Source organism: Lepisma saccharinum, chromosome 16 (assembly GCF_977018435.1).
Source record: "Lepisma saccharinum chromosome 16, izLepSacc3.1, whole genome shotgun sequence".
In the NCBI taxonomy this organism is placed as follows: Eukaryota; Metazoa; Arthropoda; class Insecta; order Zygentoma; family Lepismatidae; genus Lepisma; species Lepisma saccharinum.
The window spans coordinates 4,532,063-4,555,949 of record NC_139244.1 but is presented as its reverse complement, the minus strand read 5'-3'; the positions used below and the strand labels follow the sequence as shown (position 1 = coordinate 4,555,949).

Genomic DNA, 23,887 nt, shown 5'->3' with positions numbered 1-23,887 from the left:
TGGGTAGGGCCAGTAAGCCTAAGCCTGATGAAACTGTTGGTCACTATTCTGTGATTCGTGTGCGTCAAAAACTTTTCTTCGAGCAATGTCGTTCGTCATATTCGTAATGCGTTATAGGAATTTAACATTGGATTTGTTTTGTGAAAAACGCTGGTTTTTGTACTGTAACGATTTGTAAGTGGATGACTGTGTTTATATTGTGTGCAGATCGAGAAAACTACTAGAACTTCCTGATAAACTGCTAAGTGTATCCATGTGATTGTATACTTCTGGTTTCGACCTTATTATTTTCGCGTAGCAGAGTATATCTGAAAGTATACAAGATGGATCAAATGCTTCCAAGCCCCGGTTTCGGCGGTATTACACCGCTTCATCAACCGGAGGAGGATCAGCAGATTCTAGCAATTGCTCAACAACAGCAACAGCAGCAGCCCCAAATACCTCAACAGCAGATGCAGCCTCCAGTTCTTGCCACTCCTCAAAAGACTATGACATACGCCGGATTTACAACACCCCAAAGCTTAATGCAACCGCAAACACCCGTAAGTATCAGAGAATATTCGCAGTAACAAAGGAGGGGACGTTGACCCACTGTACCCCTCGAGAATTACGTCAATTTTTTTTTTAATCGACAGATTTCAATGTTTTACGTAATATAAAATTGGTTTCAGCATGCGGAAAATACAAATGACGGAGATATATGATCCCAAAGTTGGTCCCACATAAGTTAAAACCTGGGTAACACTTTACTATACCTGAGACAGATTCCTTCAAATTTACAGGAGAAAGTACTTACGGAATTCACTTTCTGGAGTGTTGTTGATGTTCCGGAATGTAGTTTTGGTCCATTTTAATGCGAATCCATGTGGTTTTATACGAAAATCTATTTCCGACGCGCTATTGCTGCTGCCGCCAATTGCTTTCTGCACGAGTGCTAATGGAACCTAACCTAACAGGCCTAACCTAACCTAGTAGGCATACCTCGTCCCCGTAAGTAAGTAAAAAAGTCAATTTAAAATTGTTTTTAAGTGTTTTTAAGTTTTAAAAAATTATTTCCGACGCGCTATACGCGATATTGCTGCTGCTACAAGCCGATGTTGTCCGTATATGCTAAATTGAACGAAAGGAGTGCTACTCGTAAATGTAAGAAATATACATTATTTTCGTTACAAATTCCATTATTTCACCTAAATACGTGTTCCAGAGTGCAGAATAGGGTACTATTATCGTATGGGTGAAACACCTACGAATCATATATTTCGGACTTCTTTACATTGCTAACGTGTTGCGGAACATTTCTTAAGGCGAAATAATGCATTTCTAACTAAGATAATGTTTATTTTCTCTATTTACGAGTACTTACTGTTACTTGTTGTTTCGAATCTGTAACACATTATGGCCGTCATAGCATACAGGTTTAGGGGGCGTTCTGAGAGTGTTTTGTCGATTTATGCAGTGGTGCAACCTCGTTCACCGGAAAATATCTACTTTCGTGCCCCTATTTGAAATTTTGCTAATACGTCGCATTTACGTGTAGAACTTGTAAAATAACCTTGCGATTTACCACGTTCATTGTCCATACACAGCAATTCGGAACCATCTTTCTTTCGCAATTCGTTAATGCTCTTCCTTTACGCACAACACTCTTGCAACCTTGAATATTGATGTCAGACGAGGAATGCCTACGTGGTTAGGTTAGGCCTGTTAGGTTAGGTTCCATTAGCATAAATACAAAGAAAAAATAATATTTTCGCTAAGAGACGCGTTACCTTTGTATTGCCTAACATGAAAAAGGTATCTCCTGTGACGTCAGAACACAATGTTGCTAGAGTGTTGTGCGATAAGTGACACCAATTCGGGTTGGAACCATCTTTCTTTCGAAATTTGTTAATGCTCTTCCTTTACGCACAACCATCTTGCAACCTTGAATATTGACGTCAGACGAGGAATGCCTACGTGGTTAGGTTAGGCCTGTTGGGTTAGGTTCCATTAGCATAGATACAAAGGAAAATTATTATTTTCGCTAAGAGACGCGTTAGCTTGTATTGCCTAACATGAAAGAGATCTTTCCTGTGACGTCAGAACACAATGTTGCTACAGTGTTGTGCGATAAGTGACACCCATTCGGGTCGGAACCATCTTTCTTTAGTAATTCGTTAATTCTCTTCCTTTACGCACAACAATCTTGCAACCTTGAATATTGACGTCAGACGAGGAATGCCTACGTGGTTAGGTTAGGCCTGTTAGGTTAGGTTCCATTAGCATAAATACAAAGAAAAATTGTAAAAACAGCTCTCTCCTGTGACGTCCGAACACAATGTTGCTACAATGTTGTGCGATAAGTGACACCCATTCGGGAAAAGTGGCTTGTTCCGAACTCGAAAGGTGGTTCTAGTGAAAACACGGCGAGGCTGAAACACTGGCTACGGGGTTGCATCATCTTAACACACGGAACATTGCACTCTCATGTAAAAAGCAAATGGCGGGAGCAGAAACAGCGTGTCGGACAGAGATTTTCGCAGAAAACAAAACGCATTCACATTAAAATGGATCAAATCTACATTCAGGAACTTCCAAAACGCTCAAGAAAATTATTTCCGTAAGTACTTTCTCCTGTAAATTTGAAGGAAATTTGAAGGAATCCGTTTTACCCATACGATAATGTTACCCAGAATAGTACGTTAGCAATGTAAAAAAGTGCGAAAGAAATCATTCCCAGGTGTCTCAGGTATAGTAAAGTAGTACCAAAACCTGCAATTTCGGAGTACTTTCGCCGCTTTTCGTTATTAAAAACTGTATGCACACTAAAATGGCGAGAGAACACGTCGAAAATATCAATCAGTACCAAACCTAGTAATCCTAACCTAACTACGTAAAATCATAGGATGTTGTGGAAAGTCGTTTTGGGTGCTATCTTCACTTCTGTGATGCCTTTGGACTGTTCTGCTACATGGTAAAGGGCCCAAGTTCCTTTTGTTTTATTGCAATTTCATCATGCTACGAATGCAATTTTTACATGGTTCAATTTAGATGTATGTCTGTTAACACATACTGCGGAGTTTTAGCGATTACTTAGGTTTTTGTTTAATATATGCTTTTGTGGTTAGGTTAGGTTCCCATAGCATTAAAATAAAAGTCCCTAAATACATTCTACTAAGGTTCCGATTTACTTCTACATTCATTCCCACACTTCTACGATATTTACTATTGCTTGTCGACGGAGAATCATTTGTCCATGAGAAGTGCACCTGCTTGCGTAAGGAAATTTTCAAGATTTTTTTTTCAACATAAATAACTTTTTTCGAGTCCAAACAGTGCTCATTACTTTAAGGAAGGTTCAAGATTCTACGATAATTAGTCTTTGTGCTAGGAGAAATCATAAAACAATCGGAACCGTTATCGGGTAAAATAACACACTAAGGTAACAGATGTAGTTTACTTCACAATAACACATTTCTGCAAACAAACATGAACTGAAATCGTTCAGAAACAACAAAATCTTTATAAACCATGCAAAATAGTTCACTTACTTCCAGGGGTTCAGAGGGTCAAGGGTACCAATGTGCAGTACTCAGTAACAGAGGCAACACACAAAAGTTGCCCTATAAGTGCAAGGGGGATAAGGATGTCGAATCGATCCTTCCTCATAGAAATATGTATAAAGGATTCCAGAAATGTATGATTTATGGTGAGGAATCAATTGGAAGTTAAAAAAACGTGGTATTAAATTTGAGGAACCTCCATTAAAAATGAGACATAATGAGCCTAATTTGTTATGTAAGTGTTGTTGGGTTTAGTTATCTTAGCATAAATTTTACATTTACAGTGTATTTATGCTAAGAGAACCAAACCTAACGGACCTAACCTAACAACGTAGGCATTCCTCGAGTAATGTCACAATGCAAGGTTGTCCCCATGTAGTGCGATAAGGGAGACAAGTGAAGTCTGGGTTTCCATTATCGCACAATACTAGGACAACCTTGAACAATAAAATAACCAAAAAACATAAATTTCTCAAACAAATTGAAGAAAAACAATTTATATTAACAAAAATAATTCAGAGCTATTACAAAATAGAAACCAATATCAAAAAATAGAATGAAAATTATAAATACGGATGAAAACACGAAATAAAGAAAGTTGAATCCTAGTGAAAATTTGCATACATATCCATGTTAAAAAATAAAGTTCAACCTGGCAATACTGTGTGTTTATAACATGGACCTCGATAAAGGAAAGCTCCTATGGTAAGTAATGGAAGAAAGTTTATATTATTTCACAGAACAGAAACTTCTAATTCAAAAATGCACAGTGCTAATTAGAAGCACGAGTTAAGTACTACGAGTGAACAAAATTTCTTTTACGTCGAAACTGTAAAACACAAGGGTCGATTGTGCAGTATAACCCCATCCACGTTCACCATGCATTTTTTTCTAGTTTCATATAGGTATGTTTAAAATCTGGGTTTTACTGGTGTGATGGCACATAGAAAATTTGATGCAAAAATACTTGACATAGTGCATACATGCTATTTTCCTTTCAGCAAAATCTGATGTCCCCCATGGTTGGCCCAGGGAGTCAGATGATGCCCCCAGGAAGTGCCAGTGCAGCCCAGCTGTATGGTCCATCGACCCCAGGCCCAATGACCCCTATGACACCAGCTTCCTCGGATCCTGGAATTATACCACAGCTGCAGTATGTTTCGCGTTGTTGCTCTTACACTAGAATGTTCATTATATAATCTGATTAAGGCCATGAAAGTGGAACAAAGAATAAAAGTATTTATGTCCCATTTTAGTACTTTGTACGAGGCGCATTCGTAAAGTAAGTACCGTTTGCAAATATTGCCGCTGTAGTGATGCAGTCGCGACCGTGTGAGTTCTTGCTGACGTCCTTCATCCATTAGCTAACCACAGGCACGCGTGGGAGCAGATCATGCTTTTTCTTCGTAGTTTTCTGAAGGTTTGAAATGTTCAAGAAAATAAATTGGCCCGCCGACTGTGAAATCCGGTCTGTGATTTGTTTTCTCAATGCAAGAATGGTTGAATTCTTGCCTAGAGGACAGACCACCAACAAAGATGCCTGCTGTGACACATTAATCCGGCTGCGTCGTTCAATGCAAAACAAAAGATGTGGAATGCTTAGCGAAGGCATTGTGTTGCTTCACGACAATGCTCGTCCACATACGGCTTAACAAACTCAAAATGTCATCACGTTATTCGGTTGGGAACAATTTGTTCATCCGCTAAAAGACCTGACTTGGCACCAAGTGACTAACATCTCTTTCTTCATCTGAAGAAGAAGTTTCTTGCTGGTCAGCGTTTCGACGAGGATGACGACGTCGAAGCAGCAGTGCATGGATGTCTTTCGTCACAGGCGGGAACATTCTATGATGATGGGATACAAAAACTAGTGCCATGCTACGACAAATGCTTGAAGAATGGTGGAAACTACGTAGAAAAGTAGTTTAAGGTCTGCAGAATGCAATGCAAATAAAAAAAGGTACGAAACTATTTTACTTTATTTTTCACACCTTTTCGGTACTTACTTTCCGAATACGCCTCGTAGTATGATTAATTTTGCAAAATTGAATGAGGTTACAATCAACTAAAATTGAGTACAGAAATATTTGTAGTATTTAGTAGAGATAGTTGTTTGTGATTGAGGAGTGTTTTTTTTTAAAACTAGCCAAGATTTACAAACATAGGCATCGTCAACCACCCTTGGAAATTGGCTTCCTTCATATCACTTTACAAAAAGAAGAAAGCTTGTTATTGTTAATAGCAGAAATAAGGTTCTATTAGTTAGTAGTAACAAAGTAAAAACTGCTTTAGATCAGGGTTGGCATTTTGCCAGTTTTTTTTCTTCAGATAAAACCTGAACAAAAGTGGGGTTTATTGTTTTTTTAGGTTATGTTTATAAATATATATTTCAAAAATGAAATACATTTTCCCCCTAGAAGTAATGTATTTTAACATTCAATTTGTATTGCTTTATACTCTGTCCCGGACACCTCTGGAGCAAGTGAACGAAAACAGGTCTCTGCGCAGGTAGTGAAGCAAGCGGCTCCACCATGTACACGTGAGAGGGAACAGGATTGCATGGAGGGGGAGAGTGACTGCAGTTACCAGCCTTTGCTTCGCTCTGCCCATTTGATTTCCTTCCCTTCTCTGATGCTATGCACGACCTTGTTCCAGAGATAACCGAGACAGGAAATAGTTGACTGAATCAAAAGCTATTTAACATTTCTGTCAACATATTCTCTTCTAAAATATTTGTCTAACAGTTTGATTCTATTCTTCCTGGAGGGTGTAATAGTTAATGTTGTTGCTTTGTGATCAGTTTTCAGGGTTGCATTCCCTGAGGAGGCTCATTCTTTGGTGTATCCGACAATCAGACTACCCGGGGGGTGGGGAGGGGTACAAATTAACCAGTGCTTTTCTGCCAGTAAACAAAAGAACTCCATACTGGCACGTTATTGTACTAATAACAATTTATTCTAACAAAAGAATGCCTACGATGCCAGAGGTCCTGGGTTCAAATCCCAATCTGGGCATGGGTATTCTTTGTATGTCCCTTCATCATATCGTCACTCATTCTAGTCTTCGCGATTAGCCAAATGTGGCAGAAACGAGAAATAAAATAAACTCAATCAATCAATGAAGGAAACATACAAGAGAAGTGCATATTGATGTGTGTACTCTTCATCATTTATGAACATAACACAAAACACAATTTTGAGTAGTTGTTATGATGAACACAGTAACCTATACCTGCCGCAAAATTAGTTTGGTATTGAGAGCTGAAGGAACACGCGTCACGGTGTTGCCATATCATGCGGTACAGTACGCAGTGCAGCCTTCTGACGCTGTGTCGAGGAAAACGTGTTATGAAAAAGAACAACAATGATGAAATGTGTTATTGTTTTTCGAGGAAAACGGAATAACAATGATGAACGTGTTATTGTTTTCTCTCTTCATTTCCATCTCCCTTACAACATGAACGAATTAACGAAACGAGTATTGTTTACAGGTTACCTTTTCAATCCATTCTGAAAATATTGAATACACTTTCAATAATCATTTCTTTCCGAAATGCCGTTAAAGTCTGCCCATCTTTCAATTATACCGCAACTGAATTGCACAAAGTCCAGTTGGTGAGGCGTCTGACTTTTACGCGGGAGACCCACGGTGGTTTGTGGAACTCTTTCAAATATCCTTAGCAGGCCTCCCCGATGGGGTAGTGGTAACGTCGTCTCCTTGTAATCAAAGGGTCAGGGGTTCGATACCCGGTGGAGGCACATGGCACAGTGGTTCGGATCCCACTTTAAACTGTAGGTCCAGTCCCGATTAGCCTTCCCGTGCATAAAGTGGACTTAAAACAACAAATGAATGAATGAATCAATCAATCAAATATCCCTAGCGGCTCCGGAGTCGACTCAGCCCAAATGAGTACCTGGGGCAAACCTGGAGTAAAGGCGGTTGGTGAACCGCATCACCTCCATAATATGGTCGAGGCCGAGAATGTGTGGAGCCCTACCTTCACATCCCCATATGCCTCCATACTTTACTTTATTTTGCGTCCATTATTTGTTTTTGTATGAGAATCCCAGAGATTTTATGACTGTCCTTAAAGATGTTTTCCCACCTTGAAAAAGTCCCGAATTTTTCAACGAAACGCGCAGTTTCCCTACAGTGGGGTGAACTTTCCTCCTATAATAAGAGTAAATATGGCGACGAATAACGTCTTGCTGAAAGGTATCTAAATTTGTTTTCCTCTTCTTTCCTGGGGTTTCCAGTTTTGAAGCCTCGCATTGATTTATTTCTACCACATTATATTCTTCATTCCCTCTGGTAACAATAGTGTTCTTAGACAATCCGACAGCAGCAGCAGTCCTGTCCAGAACTTTATTTACAGAAATGATTGGACCCCCCATTGTTTCTCTCTTGCTCAAAATATTTGCGCACAGAACAAACGTTTTCCCGCGTTTGGCCTTTGAGAGGAATTCCTCGAGTATTGCCTCCTGTGCTTGACATTCTTCACACAAGCACACGACATACTCAAGCAGAAAATTATGTACAAAAAAATAGCACACTAAAACAACACGCTATATACAACAAAGAATACTCTAAATTCAGTAAACACTAAACAAACGGACCGGTTAAAATATCACAGCAACGCAACAAACACGTCCTGTCCCAACAACATGAAAACTGATCACAAGAACAATCGCCCGATAAGCGGCAACACCGTGATAAACGTTTTCTGTTGCTAGGTAACCAGAGCTTGGGTGAAGCACTGGGACGATTTTGATTGGCTCGCATGCCAGCAACCCACCCTGCCGCAGTAAAGTAGACCCGCTTTCTCCACGTGCTTCCCAAGCGTCAATACCAAACTAATTTTGCGGCAGGTATAACAAATCAACTTGAGTAGTGTCGGAACCATTCTTCCCAGAAGAAAAACAAAACAATAACTGTAACTTTTTTTTTACGGTGAGACTTCTAATTTTATCGATCAGGTTTGTTTCGTACCCCTGCAATCATACTCAAATTTAAGCATGTTAAAGTATGTTTTTAAAAATGCAGCACATGTTTAGTAAATACTATTAGTGAATATTTCATTCTGAACTTCAGTTTATGAAACAAATTATCCTACAGCTACAAACTCATTTTTTATCTAATTTATTTCATAACATCAGATCTTTTTAGCGCCTGAGGGTTTGGATGATGAATTAGTATACCCAAATGGAATTTCTACCTATTAATAAAAACTGCGTCTCTCAAGATGCTCTTGAGGTTATGTGTAATGCCATAGACCATTAAATAATCCAAAAATGCTGTGCAACATAATGTTTTGAATCTGCTTCAATACAATTTGTTCACAGTTTATCACTGTTGTTTTATCCCATTATTTTTCTGAATGTTTCAAGCATAAATACCACCTCCGTGTATTAACCATGCCAAATTATAAGATTGCCATATTTAATTGTCTGGTTCATTTCGTCGAAATGAAACACCTTATACATCCTCCAAAATATCTGGCTGCTGTGAAAATTCTCACGGTCAAAATATTGGTGACCTTCAATTTGGTCCCACGCTCTCCAAACATGCATTATCTTTTAAAATATTTGTCAAACTATAGCTTAAGTGATGCCCTAAAATTCTTGAAAGAGTTTCTATTCTTAATCTCCAAAAATGTAGTTTAGGCCATTTGAAAGTGCCATCAGAATTTGGAATCTACCTCAGCATATGAAAAATCCATTTTTCATCCGCAATCTTGAAATGTTTTGAACAAATGCAAAACAGAATCATTCCCGAGGTGTATCTAGTTGTGATTAATTTCAGCTAAAAACCTCTAAATTTCCTGCAGTTACCATGGTCTCAAAATTGTTCACTTACCCCCACTCTTCCTAAAATGCACAATATATTACAGTTTTTATTAAAAACTTAAAACTCAAGTGATGCTGTAACATTACTGAGACTTGTCTGTCTTAATCTACGAAAATATAACCTAGTAAAATAATACCATAATTTAATGTTCTCGCAACACACGTTAAACCGGTCTGTTGTCTACTATCTTTAAACACGATGACCAATTTTGCTCAAATACATTGTGGGATCAATCCTTCAAGTTATCTTGCAAGTATAAAAATTGCAACTAAACAGCTTTGCATTTATGGCATGTATATCATAAATACAACATTTGCGATTTTACCACTACTCCTCTCCTAAGCTATGAAATAGTATTTTAAAAGTTTTACTGCAAAATTGCAGACCAGTGAAATCTCTAAGGGAGAATTCACACCGAAGTGACACGAAAGTTTCACACCGAATGGACAAGATGCACACGACACGCGGCAAGTGACACTTATTTCTTTACCCAGTTTGCATGATAGTACCGTTATAATTGCATTAATCAGTTTAGTAGTTACCCGAAAAAAACGTAACAAGAGACATTGTTACATGTAAGATTTGTGCAAGTTATTGAAACTTGGGAGAGGCATGTTGTGCATGAAAAAACTGAGAAATAATATGCACTGAGCTAGACTTTCCAGCCTGAATAAAGCAAATACCTAAACACTCGAGAAATGGTTCTCAACCTTCGTGAAACCATGTTCCGCTATTTTTCTTTTAAGTCAATACCCTTAGCCCAAGAATTTTCCTCGTAAATCTTTACAGTATTTAAGATTTTATGCATGAATTAACATGTACCTATGAAATTAAATACTGATAACTTCTAGCATAATCATAAATAGTAATAATAGTTTGATTATGTGTGTAGGATTGTTGACAAATATAAACAATATGGATGATGAAGTGATAACCTCTCTGGGTTTGATAACCGATGGAGACACATAGTGGCGCGGTTCCCACTTTAAACTGTAGGTCGAGTTCTGATAAGTATATTTGTGCATAAAATGGACTTAAAGAACAAAAACTCAACTAGAATAGGATTTCATTAAAACAGCTTCGCAGAAAACGTGAGCACCTGAATTATCAAATATGATATTGGGATTATGATAGTTCTCAACCACTTTCAGGAGAACGTTTCGCAGCTCAGTATGATTGATATGAGGGCACGGTATAAGGTCGCAACCCAGCAGTTGAGAACAATGCACTAGATTACTTTACCATGTTGACTGATCTATTTTGGACTAAAGTGCCTCCATATTGCTGGCTTTTTCAAATAAAAGCAGTCACGTTGTAATTGGCGAAAACACTGCCTCTTTACGCGAAGTTGAAGGCAAATTACAGTCGATAACTGCATCAAAAAACTTGATAAAATGAAAGGAACATTGTGTTTAAATATTAAAACACTGTCTCTTCGGTGTGAATTCTCACTAAATGACTGAGTTTACTTCTTTATATTCTGAAAATGTATTCTAGATTGTTTTGAAAAAAATAAGAAAACCTTTGTAGTGCATAGCATAGACATGAGGGAAAATCAGGTTTTCCTCCACCATCTTGACATAAATTGTCCAATTTTTCTCACAGGTTTCCTAGCTGCAGATATAATTTTACCTAAGTGATTCTAAATTTACAGCAGTTACCATAGGCACTAAATACATGATTTATCCCTCTTTGCCCATCCACCCTAACTGAAGTTCCTCCTAAATCATGCACCATATTTTGATAATTTTATTGTCAAATTGTAGTGCAAGTACATAATACTCCTGTAAGTTTCATGCAAAAAAAAACTGACATTGTGGTAATTCTGAACTTATGTGGGTATAGAGCTCCTTACCAGACATAAATAACATTTTACTGTATAGCCAAGCAACCCATGAGGATGAGAAATGAGAAAAATCATTTCAAGAGTGTTCCGATTTAATTATGCCACAATTAACGACATTTCAATAAAATGTACTCAATTTTCCCTTGTAATTCTTAAACATGCAAAAATTTATTGTATCAATAATTGATGATCACAGTTGAAACTATGGCTATGGTTTCGCCCACATAAGGAAGCGACTGATAACCAAAGTGATGCCACATTTCAAAATTATAAGCTTTGTTCATGTATTTCATGTATGCTGCATCAATCAATGCAAACGTTTTATCTAAAGACTCGCTTGTACTTTTTCTTTTTTGTTTCTTGGATATATAATCTTCTTATTTGTGTTAAGGCGAGGAGGGACAATTTCCCCTAGGTCTTGCTCGCTGGGGCAGCTGCTGATCACTGTTGCCAACTTCGCTCTTTTGGAGCCAGATCTGGCTCTTTCGTGCACTCGTTTGACTCGCTCTCTGCCCCACTATGATGTCACCACTGGCTCCGGCCCATAAATACCAACTTTTGCCATGAGTGTACATTTTGCACGTGACGTGATATTCGTAAAGCTATAAGCTGCGTCACCCACCTCTTCTTTCCTCCCCATGTATTTTTATATATAGCGCTGTGGCTAAGATGAAGATGACAATTTTGTTATCCGGGAACCCTTTATTTTCGATTTTATATTAACATCATTGGATTATTGAGATGGGTGATGCCGCCAAATCTAGGCGGTGAAAACGAAGAATAAATTGCCATCACTTTAAAGCTAACAGTAATAGCAGCACCCCCACCCCTCTGACAACTAAAATTACCCTAGTAGGCACTTTATGCAGCCTTCGTTAATTTGGCCCGTGAAAGTCCTCTTTAGCTATATAAATGGTGAAATTTAGTTCTATTATGCACATCAGGTTTGGCAACAGTGCCAGGATAGCCGTAGGAGGCAAGGAGAAATGCACTAGGCTTATGGGTCCATTATTTTATTCGTTCTCTCGGGAATATCAAACATCCGATGATGTAGAAAAGTACATGGACGGAAAAAGAACACGTTGAACTATGTCATAGTAGTAGGAAAAGTCGAAACTCCCATTTGATGAGCCGTAACTTGAAGTTGAAGTTGATGTCCCATAAGGAATACATGGGATTCGGTAAATACTAATTCATCATATTTTTCAAAAATCGTATAAGGCTTAATAATCAACTTAGGAAACCGCTTCCACTTGCCACATGGGGAGAAATTCATACTCTTCATTTCTGGCGGAGATCTTTTTAATAGCATTGCTCATTCCGACGATATTGGAATAAATGCATGCCTGGTGCGTAATTGTCCCTCTTCGCCTTAAAAGTCGATTTCTAGCATGATTTGTGGAAAATAGCCTGAAAAAAACCACCATGGCTTGTACTACATTCATTATTTTTAGTATTATGAGCTCTGCTAAGCCTTTTCTTTATAAGTTTTCCAAAAAAATTGATAATTGTAGAACCTCACAAATATTTAAAGCAATAATTTAAAACATTTTCTTAAAAAAAAAAACACTTTTTGATTGGTTTCCGCATGGGAAAAACTGGGCTGGGCCAACCCTGCTTTAGATCGAAGAGAGAAAAAATGGTATAAAATACAGAAACCAAGTTATATTTCCATGTTCTAGCATTTAATTCAAAATAAATAGTTCCACACTTATCAAAATTCAGAAAATAAAAAATTAAGAGTTCACATAATGTGGACTTCATGACTAAAAATTTCCCCTAACTTTTCTGTGTAAATGTTAGTAATAGTAACATAATAGAATAACTATGCATTGCAGGACACTGACATTATGAAATATAAATAAAAAAATAATAAGAAAAAGTTTTGCTAGATATTCATTCATGTGGTGGATCGAGTAATATAATAATAATAATATAACAATATTTTATTTAAAGTGCCGAGCACAATGTACAACCTATTACATCACTTAATGATGATAATGAAATAATGTATAAATTAAATAAATAAAACATTATTATTTCAGATAAAATTTGTTAATTTCCATCTGTTTACATACTTATTATTACATAATAGCAATCATAGCCATGATAATAATTGTTGTTAGAGTGCCACACACGTAAATTTGCCGTTGCGTAGAAACGAATTTTCGTTTCGTCTCCCTCTCTCTTAGCATCATGTGTTCTACCCTGCTCGAAAACCTTCGCTATTGTTGCCACATTGTCATTCCATTCCTGGACACACTCGCGCAAACATCATTGAAAACAATTGAATAGCGCTCCAGCTAGCGGTTCCCACCGTTCGGTAGGGACGCTAATGTGGCAATATAGCACGGCGTAGTGCTTGCTTCTTTTATGCAGTGCATGTTCATTGGCTAGCTAGTAACTAGTGTTGCCAACTGTAATAATGAAGCACTATTTCTGTCACAGAAGGGGAAAAAGCAGGTAAAGTGGCGGTGAGTTTTGTTGGATTGGAAGCACCATATTTTTATTTTATACTAAGTATTTGACCGGTTTGACGTTGTGTGCGTGTATTGCGTGTGTTTATGTAAAAGTGTGTGTTTGCTAATGAACGTTAAATTCCATAATGCCTCCAGTTCTGTCGAAGTTGAAATCAAAAACCTTGCATAGCCAAGCTCGGGAAATTCTAAGCAACGTGCACGAGTTCATGAAGGAGGAAGCCAGTCATGGTGTTAGCATCCCAATAAAGCATTTTGGCAAGAAAGCAGCGAACAGCAGCAACAAATTGTTCATATTTCATAATTTTGGAATTATTCAAAATAAATAAATTATGTGGCTCCAACATCATTTCAACTCTGGCTCCGGCACGTGTTCTTGTAGAAATTGCATAGAGGAGGCTGTCATTTTTGCTGCTTAATGCGATACATATTGTTTTCTGTGTTAAAATTGCCATGCTTTGATGGGTGACGAAGTTCATAGCAGGGCCGGCGGAAGGGGAGGGATAACCGTCCCATCGCCCAGAGCGGCAAAATTTGAAGAGAAGAAAAAAATAAGCCTATTGAAAACTGTGATCGAGCGAGATATTCTTTTGCGCTGAATAGTATTGAAATAGCATAAGAAGTCTCATTATTTATTTTATATTTTGATGTTTTAGTTAGGAATATATTGATTTTCAATTTTCCGTTGCTGCGTAATGACCGGGGGGGGGGGGGGGGGTCGAAATAGAGCGGCATCTGCCGCCACCTCCCAGGGAGGCAAAATGACTAGCGCCGGCCCTGGTTCATAACAAAAGAAAAAGCCGCGCAGCTTATCGTCTAGTGGCAGTATATGTACTTGTTATTGTTGTGGAAGCTGGCATCCTTTGTAAATGTACAACAAAGGCAACCGACTGTCGCCGATCTCAGAGAGGAAATAATAATACTGCTTCAGGAGGAGTGTTATGGTGCAATTGTAGCGGTTTAACACGTTGGCATGTTATTATCTGCCGTTGCAGTTCCATACCAGTGTATACGGGTTTTGGGAGTGAAAAGTTAGAACGCCACCAGTGCATTAATGCAATGAAAAATAATATATATATTTTTTTATTTTGTTTGAAATCACTCAAATAAGGAATCGTATGAAGAAGTCTTCTTTGCAGCATCTTTGGTAATTTTACTTATGTGTTAGTTCATATTTTGCGAATTTTTAGTCCATATGTATGTAGCTACATACATAGTCACTTGTTAGTACATATTAATCCTAGTCCTGGTATAATGCATGACGTTTAAAACTCAACGTTAGATAGACCTGAATTCTCTAATTTTATTGTTGTACGTAACAGCTGTGCATCGGCGCACCGCAGCGATTTTTCTATCTGCTCCATTAGCAACACTGCTTCTTTAGTTCTGTCGCGCATTGCACGGCAGAATTATCTGCGCTGGACTCTATTTCTACATTCAACTTCTGTCAATGACCTGACTCCACCCTCGCCCCCACAAGAATTTCGGGCAATCCCCATTTTTGAGAATGAAAATAAGTTCCACTTTTTCCTTGTTGATGGGAGACATATTACAACATATTTTTATAGTTCCTTTATTGTTCATTATTTTCAGCAATGTTCAAATGTTTCTTGAATAGTAAATACAATTTATGACTTTAAACTTGTATACTAGCATGTTATAGCACCTCTGAATGGTCTGGAATTCTTTTTTCGAATTGGCGGGAATTTATTTTGGCAGTAATACTTGTAAACCTGTATATGATATATAGTAACCTTAAGTTTATAGAACTATTATTTTTACCACAAATATAATATTTATGGACTCGACATATGTATCCATTTCTTTGTTTCAAGGAACATTGTGTCGACGGTGAACTTGGGTTGCAAACTAGATCTGAAGAAGATAGCCCTACATGCAAGAAATGCAGAGTACAATCCGAAGCGTTTTGCTGCTGTTATCATGAGAATACGAGAACCTCGGACGACGGCCCTCATCTTCAGTTCTGGGAAGATGGTGTGCACGGGGGCCAAGAGTGAGGAGGATTCCCGGTTAGCTGCCAGGAAGTACGCTCGCATCGTCCAGAAACTGGGCTTCCAGGTAAAGAGCTGTGACATAACTATTGGTGCCATGTGGTTTTTAAAAATAGGGTAGCTTTCGGACCGAAGTGACAAGCAACGTGGGCGATTTGGAAAAAAATGCAACTTTTCGTACCGACAGGATGCTAGTTACTCAGACTGGGCTGGTTTCTCAGTGGCATGCATCATGTCACCTATACTCTGTCCTAGCTACCTCTGGAGCAAGCGAGTGATAACAAGTCTGCGCAAGTAGTGATGCAACACGGCTCCATCAGTGAATACACAAGAGGGCATGGGATTGCATGGAGGGGGAGTTACCAGCCTTCATAGTAGTTTGTACTGCTTCGCTCTGCTCACTCGACCCTTCCCCTTTCCTGTGTCGCTAAGCGCTGCTTTGCTCCAGAGATAACGGGGACAGAGTATAGACTTGTAACAAGAATGCATAGTGGATGCTTTTCTACAGGCAGGAGGGGGTCTATGTAGCAGAGATACACAAAATTAAAAAATAATTCAGGCAACAGCCCTTCTTTCTCAGGAGCCAGCATTTTTTTTTCTGAATGTGGGCTAAAAAAAAGCTAAGATAAAGCTACCTATTTTGAAATGTGATATTGAAACATTTATTCATAATTGGGAAAAGAGAGATGCGGTAGTTGATAAATATGGAGCATCTAGTACTCACTTTATCTGCAAAAAGAACAAGGAAGGAAAGACAGTTTCATGGATAAAGTGAGTAGTAGTTTCTCCGTATTTAAAACATTTAATTCATGAATTATACAAGATTAGATTAAAAGTAATTAGTTCTTGTGGCCGGGCTGAACTAGTAACAGCATGGATAACTATGCAGTAGTTCTAATATATGCCCAACTCTACCATATCACCACAGATTTTAACATTCGGCTAGCAACAGTGCAAACATTTATAGTGACATGTTTATTATTCTGATTTAACGATACAGAAAACACAAACATTAACAAAAACTAATGTACTCGCTATTCTTTTAGATAAAAAGGTAATGGAAATCCCCATGAGCAAACCTGAAATAAAAAAAAGAACTTCATTTGAAAATTCAGGCGTCAGGTGAAAGTTTTCAGCTGCCATGGTAACTGGGTGTGTACCCTGTATTTTCCTACCTTCTTCTCGCACCCATGTCACTCCAGTCTCAAAGATGTCTAAGACTTGACATTTATTCTTAATTGTTTATATTGCAGGCAAAGTTCTTGGACTTCAAAATCCAGAATATGGTGGGAAGCTGCGACGTGAAGTTTCCAATTAGATTGGAAGGCCTAGTACTTACCCACTCTCAATTTAGCAGGTAACTTTTTATTTTGTATATTCTAACTTCTTTTACTCCTTGAAAACAGAACACTCAACATAATATGAGATGACCCATCTTCAAGAATGGGTACGAGTTGAAATTTGTTCCATGAATAATTGTATGTTACGACATGTATGAATGTATTTTTCCAAAAATACATTTTGGAATTGTGTTTAAGAAATGTTGGAATAACAATTTTCCTAAGATTCCACCAAATGGTTAACATTATAAAAATATTTATTGAATGTCTTTTCCCGAGAACCTTTTTCATTTGTGACCAATAAGTTGTATTGCCTTCATTATCAGGAACATCATTAAAATTTTCTGTAGCTTAGAGAAAAAATTACTTTCAAATTTTAAAAATCCTTGAATTTTTTTTTTCCAGAAAATTTTGCATGTAAATCACAATTGATTTTATCTGTTTTTTTAGTTATTGTACTTCTTGGATTATTAACTACGTTAAATATAAATGTATTAATAATTTTCTATTAAAACTAGTACTGTATATTAGTGAAAGCTTATGTGGCACAGAAATTGTGTGGTTAATATGTAATGAATATTATTGATATGTAGAGAATAATATAAAATTTATAAGCTGTGTTAAGTTATACCTAGAACATACACACAAACATCTATATGGATAAGAGTGTGTGTGCAAATCCCCCCCCCCAATACATCAGACTAGCTACACCCTTGTTCATTATACTTGGCAGAACAAAAAGTCACAAGGTTTTCCAATGGCATAGTGGTACCTTTACCTTGTAATCAAGGGCATCCCAGGTTTGATAACCGATGGAGGCACAAGTGGTTCAGATTCAACTTTTAACTGTAGGTCTAGTCCCAATTAGCCTTCCTGTGCATAAAGTGTTTAGAAAAAGAGATTACTTGAAAAGCAAAATTAACAAAATTGAAACAAACAGCAAAAACAAAAATATCAGAGATTTATATAAAGGTGTAAATGAGTTTAGAAAGGGGTGGCAACCTAAAGTAAACTTGATAAAAGATAAAGACGGTGATTTTCTAGCTGACCCAAGTGATATTCTAAATAGATGGAAGAACTACTTTAATGACCTTTTAAATGTTCATGTAGGAGATAAATCAGAAGTAAATGAAGTGCACACAGCAGAACCTTTCGTTCCAGAACCTAACTTGACTGAAGTTAAAGATGCTATTAAAAGGCTAAAGAATAACAAAGCACCTGGCATTGATTTAATACCAGCTGAGTTAATTAAATATGGTGGAAATTCGTTAATATGTCAAATTCATAAATTAATTTGTTTAATATGGAATAAAGAAGAAATCCCTCAACAGTGGAAAGAATCCATAATTGTTCCTGTGTTTAAAAAAGGTGATAAAATGAACTGCAATAATTACCGTGGAATTTCTCTACTCTCAACAACATATAAAATATTATCTAACATTCTTTTAACAAGACTAATACCATATGCTAATGAAATTATGTGGATTTAAACGTAACAGACCAACTACAGATCAAATTTTTCACATCAGACAGACACTTGAAAAAAAGTGGGAATATAATCAAAATGTCCATCAGCTATTCATTGATTTCAAAAAAGCATATGATTCGGTCAAAAGAGATAAATTATATAATATATTAGTAGAGTTTGGAATACCTAAGAAGCTTGTTAGTATGATAAAAGTATGCACCAGTGAAACAGAAAGTAAAATTTGTGTGGGTATTAATGTGTCTGACAAATTTACAATTCATGATGGGTTAAAACAAGGAGATGCATTATCTCCATTGCTCTTTAATTTTGCCTTAGAATATGCTGTTAGGAAGGTAAAAGAAACTAACGAAGGTCTAAAATTAAATGGTATGACTCAGTTGTTAGCATATGCAGATGATGTAGATTTACTGGGGGATGATATAAATACAATTAAGAATAATGCTAAAACATTTTTCAAAACTGCTAAAGAGATAGGTTTGGAAGTTAACAAAGAGAAAACTAAATATATGCTTACAGGCCGAAACCAAGTGTTAAGTAATAATCAAAATCTAATTATTGATAGCATGTCGTTTGAACGAGTTTCCAAATTCAAATACTTAGGAGTAATATTAACAAATGAAAATTATATTAAAGAGGAAATAAAAAGTAGACTGAATTCAGGAAATGCATGTTACTTCTCTCTTCATAAACTTTTGTCTTCTCGTTTAATATCTAAGAAACTAAAAGTTAAAATATACAAAACCGTAATTTTGCCTGTAGTATTATATGGGTGTGAAACTTGGTCCCTTACATTGAAAGAGGAACACAAATTGAGAGTATTTGAAAATAAGATCCTTATGAAAATATTTGGACCTAAAAGGGATGAGGAGACAGGTGAGTGGAGAAGGTTACATAATTTAGAACTACATAATTTGTATTCATGTCCAGATATTATTAGAATAATTAAATCAAGAAGACTTAGGTGGGCAGGCCATGTGGCACGAATGGGAGAGGAAAGAGGAGTTGACAGGATTCTTGTTGGGAAACCTGATGGTAAGAGACCTGTAGGAAGCCAAGACGAAGATGGAGGGACGAGGTTGAGATGGACATAAAGGAAATCGGTAGGGATGGAAATGATTATATATATCTTGCTCAAGATAGGGACAGATGGATGGCCTTTGTTGCTGCAGCCATGAACCTTCGGGTTTAAGAAGGCTAGAGTTAGTTAGTTAGTGCATAAAGTGGACTTAAAAACCAAAAGTCACAAATACAATTCAATTATGTACCTAGCGTGCTCTGATCGTGAAAGGCAGAAAACTGTGGCGATGGGATTTGATGCACTGACCATACGTCTCCCAATGCAAAATCTCTTGGCAGGCCGTGGCCCTTAGAGAGCTGGTGCATCACAGACTGAAACTTTTTTAGATTCCATAAACATAAATGAGACTTCAAGTGCTGTATTTTGTACTTCAGTGTGACAAAATTCTGACAATTTCCTTCTCCTTTTCCAGTTACGAACCGGAACTCTTCCCTGGTTTGATCTATCGTATGGTGCAGCCGAGGATTGTGTTGCTAATCTTTGTCTCTGGCAAGGTTGTCCTCACAGGTACGTAGCCAATTCTAGATGTCTTCTTTTTTTTTCTGTGCATGTCTTTGAATTCTCAGAAAGATGTTTGCATATATCTGTAATTCGTGTTGATTCCTAAAAGTGCAATTAAATCTGGTTTCTCTTGTTAAAAAAACATTAAGCTCCTGACCAAGACAGTCCTTATTTAAGTAAAAAACACTACATTTAATTTGTATCTTAGTCTGAAGAAGACCCTGAAATGGAGTTGAAACATTATGTGTAGTGTTTTTTTTTTTTACATAATTAAAGAATGCCTTGGTCAACAGCTTTATTATTTTTCTAAGAAAAATATGATCTTCATGATGTGGTGAGTGTGCTCTCTGGAACTATTGGTAGCGTGAATTTCCTTTATAAATGTCACATGAAACAATTTTATATGCACCCTAAAAGTATGTGCTGCAAATAATGTTTGGTTTTATATAATCTTGAAACTTTAAAACACTAACTAAAGGTTGCAAATGCTTTCTAAACTTATAGGTTTGGGGAATTTACATAAATCACACAATCCATTCGGTAGTGAGAACTAAGCGTATGATACCTCAGAATGTAAATGCCATACCTCCTCCACTGTAGTTCAATGTGTGGAACCGTACTTCTACACTAATCAAGGTCCTGGGTTCGATACTTAGTGGACGCACCTGGTGGTTTGGATCCCACTTTAAACTGGATGTCCAGTCACAATTTGCCTATCTCTGCATAAAGTGGGCTTAAAACTCAAAACTCGAGTGATTTCAGATGCAATCAACAACATTTCTGGATTGTAATGTCTCCTTTGGACGTCAACAGGGTTGTTACAATTCAGGAGTGTCCGTGACAGGCGTGGTTGGCTGTATAGCGCAAATGTGCAGTGAACCCCCTGTAATATACAAAATAAACAATAACTGAGATGTTCATAAGCGTAGAGTGCCAAATTCTCTTAGTCAGAAGGAGAAACCACGGGCCAGGACCACTCAGCTCCCCTTTAGCTACGTTTCGTGCAAAGTCTCCGCTGAACCTCCGCAAGGCAACCCCTACCATGCTAAAAGCATAGGACGACTAGCAGAAGCTCGACGCGTACATATGGCGAAAATACATGCAGTCTGATACTCCAGGAAGGTCGTCGCGTCAAAACAGACATGCGCAGTTCGTAGTATCACCAGCGAGCTGGAGTGAACCACGCTCTTCTCTCTTCCAGTGGTGCCCTATGGGTTTCAATTTGAATTCATTTGGCATTCTCATTGTATTATTTATATTTTACAAGACTTATTAGATTAATGAAGAGGGTGTAATATAAATGTAGAGGTGACCCCAAACGAAAGCTAGAAGTAAAGATGATGGGACAAATAAGATAAATACGATAGAAAACAACTTGCCTACACATTCAGAGTTTTCTTCTTTAAGATGGAAACACTTCAGGTGGAAGGAGCCAAAAAGTCAAAAATAGCGCGAGGGCGAGGGGTCGCTTATCGGACATGACTTAAACAACCTTTTGGTCTTCTTACGTCAGACTAAAGGCTTTCGTTGACATGTTAGGTTTTTTAGGTTTAGTTGTCTTAGAATCTATACACTGCAATTTTCGGGGCTTTACCGTGCTTGACCAAAAATGTAGTATTTACACTTTATTCAAGCCTAACCTAACAATGAAGGCATTTCGCCATCAGAAGACGACCAAAAAGTTGTTTTGGGTTTGTGCGATCAGTTATACTCTAGCGCGAGATGGTGTTCGAGGGGACGCGTGCGATTGACTTTGTTACGTGTCATTGTCTCCATACTTGTTAGTTTGTTTTGAAGTGCGTGGCTGGTGATTGAAATATATTTGGCGTGGTGATACGTTGAGTGGAGTGAGGTGGATTGTGTATTGGAAGGAGTGTAGTTGTTGCTGTGCGAGAAGTTACCATATTGCATAGAATAGAATCGAATCACTTTGATTTAGCGATATACTTTCGAATAGTTATATAAGAATTATCTTGTAATCAAGGGGTCTTGGATTCGATTACTGATACATACTCATTTTAGCAGGCAGAGATTTGTATTTTTAACTGTAGGTTCAGGATCCAGTTCCAATAATATAGGTGGGACCAGAAAAGAGTTGGCAAAAGTGGAAGAGGCAAAATTGAGGCGAAAATATTTTCTGAATTGAGATACCCATAAATACAATACCATACGAAAATCTTAAATTAAAATGATCGCCCCCTATACACACACTCCTTGGTGCTGTCACTGTTATCTGAACATAAAGCAAATTAACTTGTCAGTAATCTACCGGCCACAATTCGATAATTTTCCCAGTACTATCTCTACGAACCAAAGCGTGTAGTGTCTCAAAAGGTTTAGATAAGTCCACTTTGCATAATTTTGGTGAACCCCCAAGAAAATTATGCACGAGCCGCGCCTGGTCCGTGACTACATTTTGTATTCTGACAAATTATCAAATTGGGGGGGGGGGGGCTGAGCTGAAATCGATAGTGATATATCAGTATCAGCAAATACCAGTTTGGTATTGGAAAATATTGGTGTGAATTGAATTGTTGATACTTTCTGAAGTGTAGGGTATCTTAAAGGGTCTGCAAAATTCAAATTTTCCATTTCTTTTGAACCAGACAGCTATTTTAATATTCTGATGTAATTATGTGAATATTTTAAAGCAAAACTGTACTAAACCAATATGATTTAATTGTTAATGTTCAAGCATCAGTATCTCGGTATTGGTGGCAATTTATGAGAGAGTTGGCATCAGCTGAAATTCTTCTAATACCTTCTTCTGTCTCATTTCAGGTGCAAAGGTTCGGAGAGAAATCTACGATGCTTTTGAAAACATTTATCCAATACTGAAAAGCTTTAAGAAACAATGACGAGTGTTGTGTGTCTGTGTCGTGTCTTTACATAGAAATTGATGACGATGAAGTGCTTTGCCACGTGAGTGTGTGTTCAGCATCTCGCAGGGGATGTGTCAATCAGAAAGACAATGGCAGAATGCCAAGTGCAGTACCTGATGAAATATTGTGTTGTAAAACAAGGATATTTTTCTCTACGAAACATTTTGTTATTAGGTGAAAGTAGCGATTTTGTAATAATCCATTTGAGGTTGTGTAAATGTACATAGAAGTTTAGTTAATCTGCATCATGTGTAAATATGCAGAAACTGTGAAGCCTCACTTTCTTTTGTTAATACTGTGTTAACGTATAGGATAAATGATCTCAAAGATGTATTCTTTTTCCCCTTCCTGTATCATTGGAACTAGATTCCAACAATAATTGTCACCAAACCTTTGTTGAATAAGAATATGCAGAAAGTAAATAAAGAAAAACAAAGAATGTTAACATTATTTAATTCTGTCTGTGGGGTGTTAGAAGTCTGAAGAAAGAAATGAGTTCCAGTTACAAACCATAGCCTGGGCATGGGCATTCTTTGTACTTATCCCTTCATCATATCATCACTTATCCTCATCAGCACAAGTTGAAATACAGAGTGGTGCAAGGTCAAGTCGTGGTAAAGGTACAGTCAACTCTCGATTCTACGACCCCGGGTATAACGACCCCCTCGAAGTAAGAACCCTTTTCCCGGGAACCGTGAAAAATTTAGAAAAAAGTTGAAAAATTTCGAAAAAAAAGTTGAAAAATTGAAGGAAATCGGCCGAAAAATGCGTTTTTTTCCCCAATCATTCCCTTCACGAGCGCGCTACCGCTCACAATTGGATCTGAACTAAAAATAGACACCACCACACCATGCTTGAGTGATATCCAATAGC

The 23,887-nt window shown here is 37.5% G+C and overlaps 2 protein-coding genes across 2 annotated transcripts in view; one reads left to right on the top strand and one right to left on the bottom strand.

Annotated features, from left to right (window-relative positions):
• fusl (transmembrane protein fuseless) overlaps positions 1-23,887 on the bottom strand; it is a 362,638-nt gene that overhangs the window by 99,378 nt on the left and 239,373 nt on the right. The window lies entirely within an intron of this gene.
• Tbp (TATA binding protein) lies at positions 52-23,459 on the top strand. Its single transcript, XM_083137603.1, has 6 exons — positions 52-542; positions 4,544-4,695; positions 15,548-15,791; positions 16,978-17,081; positions 20,044-20,138; positions 22,914-23,459. Exons 1-6 carry the CDS (start codon positions 324-326, stop codon positions 22,988-22,990), a joined length of 891 nt encoding a protein of 296 aa, XP_082993729.1. The 5' UTR covers positions 52-323; the 3' UTR covers positions 22,991-23,459.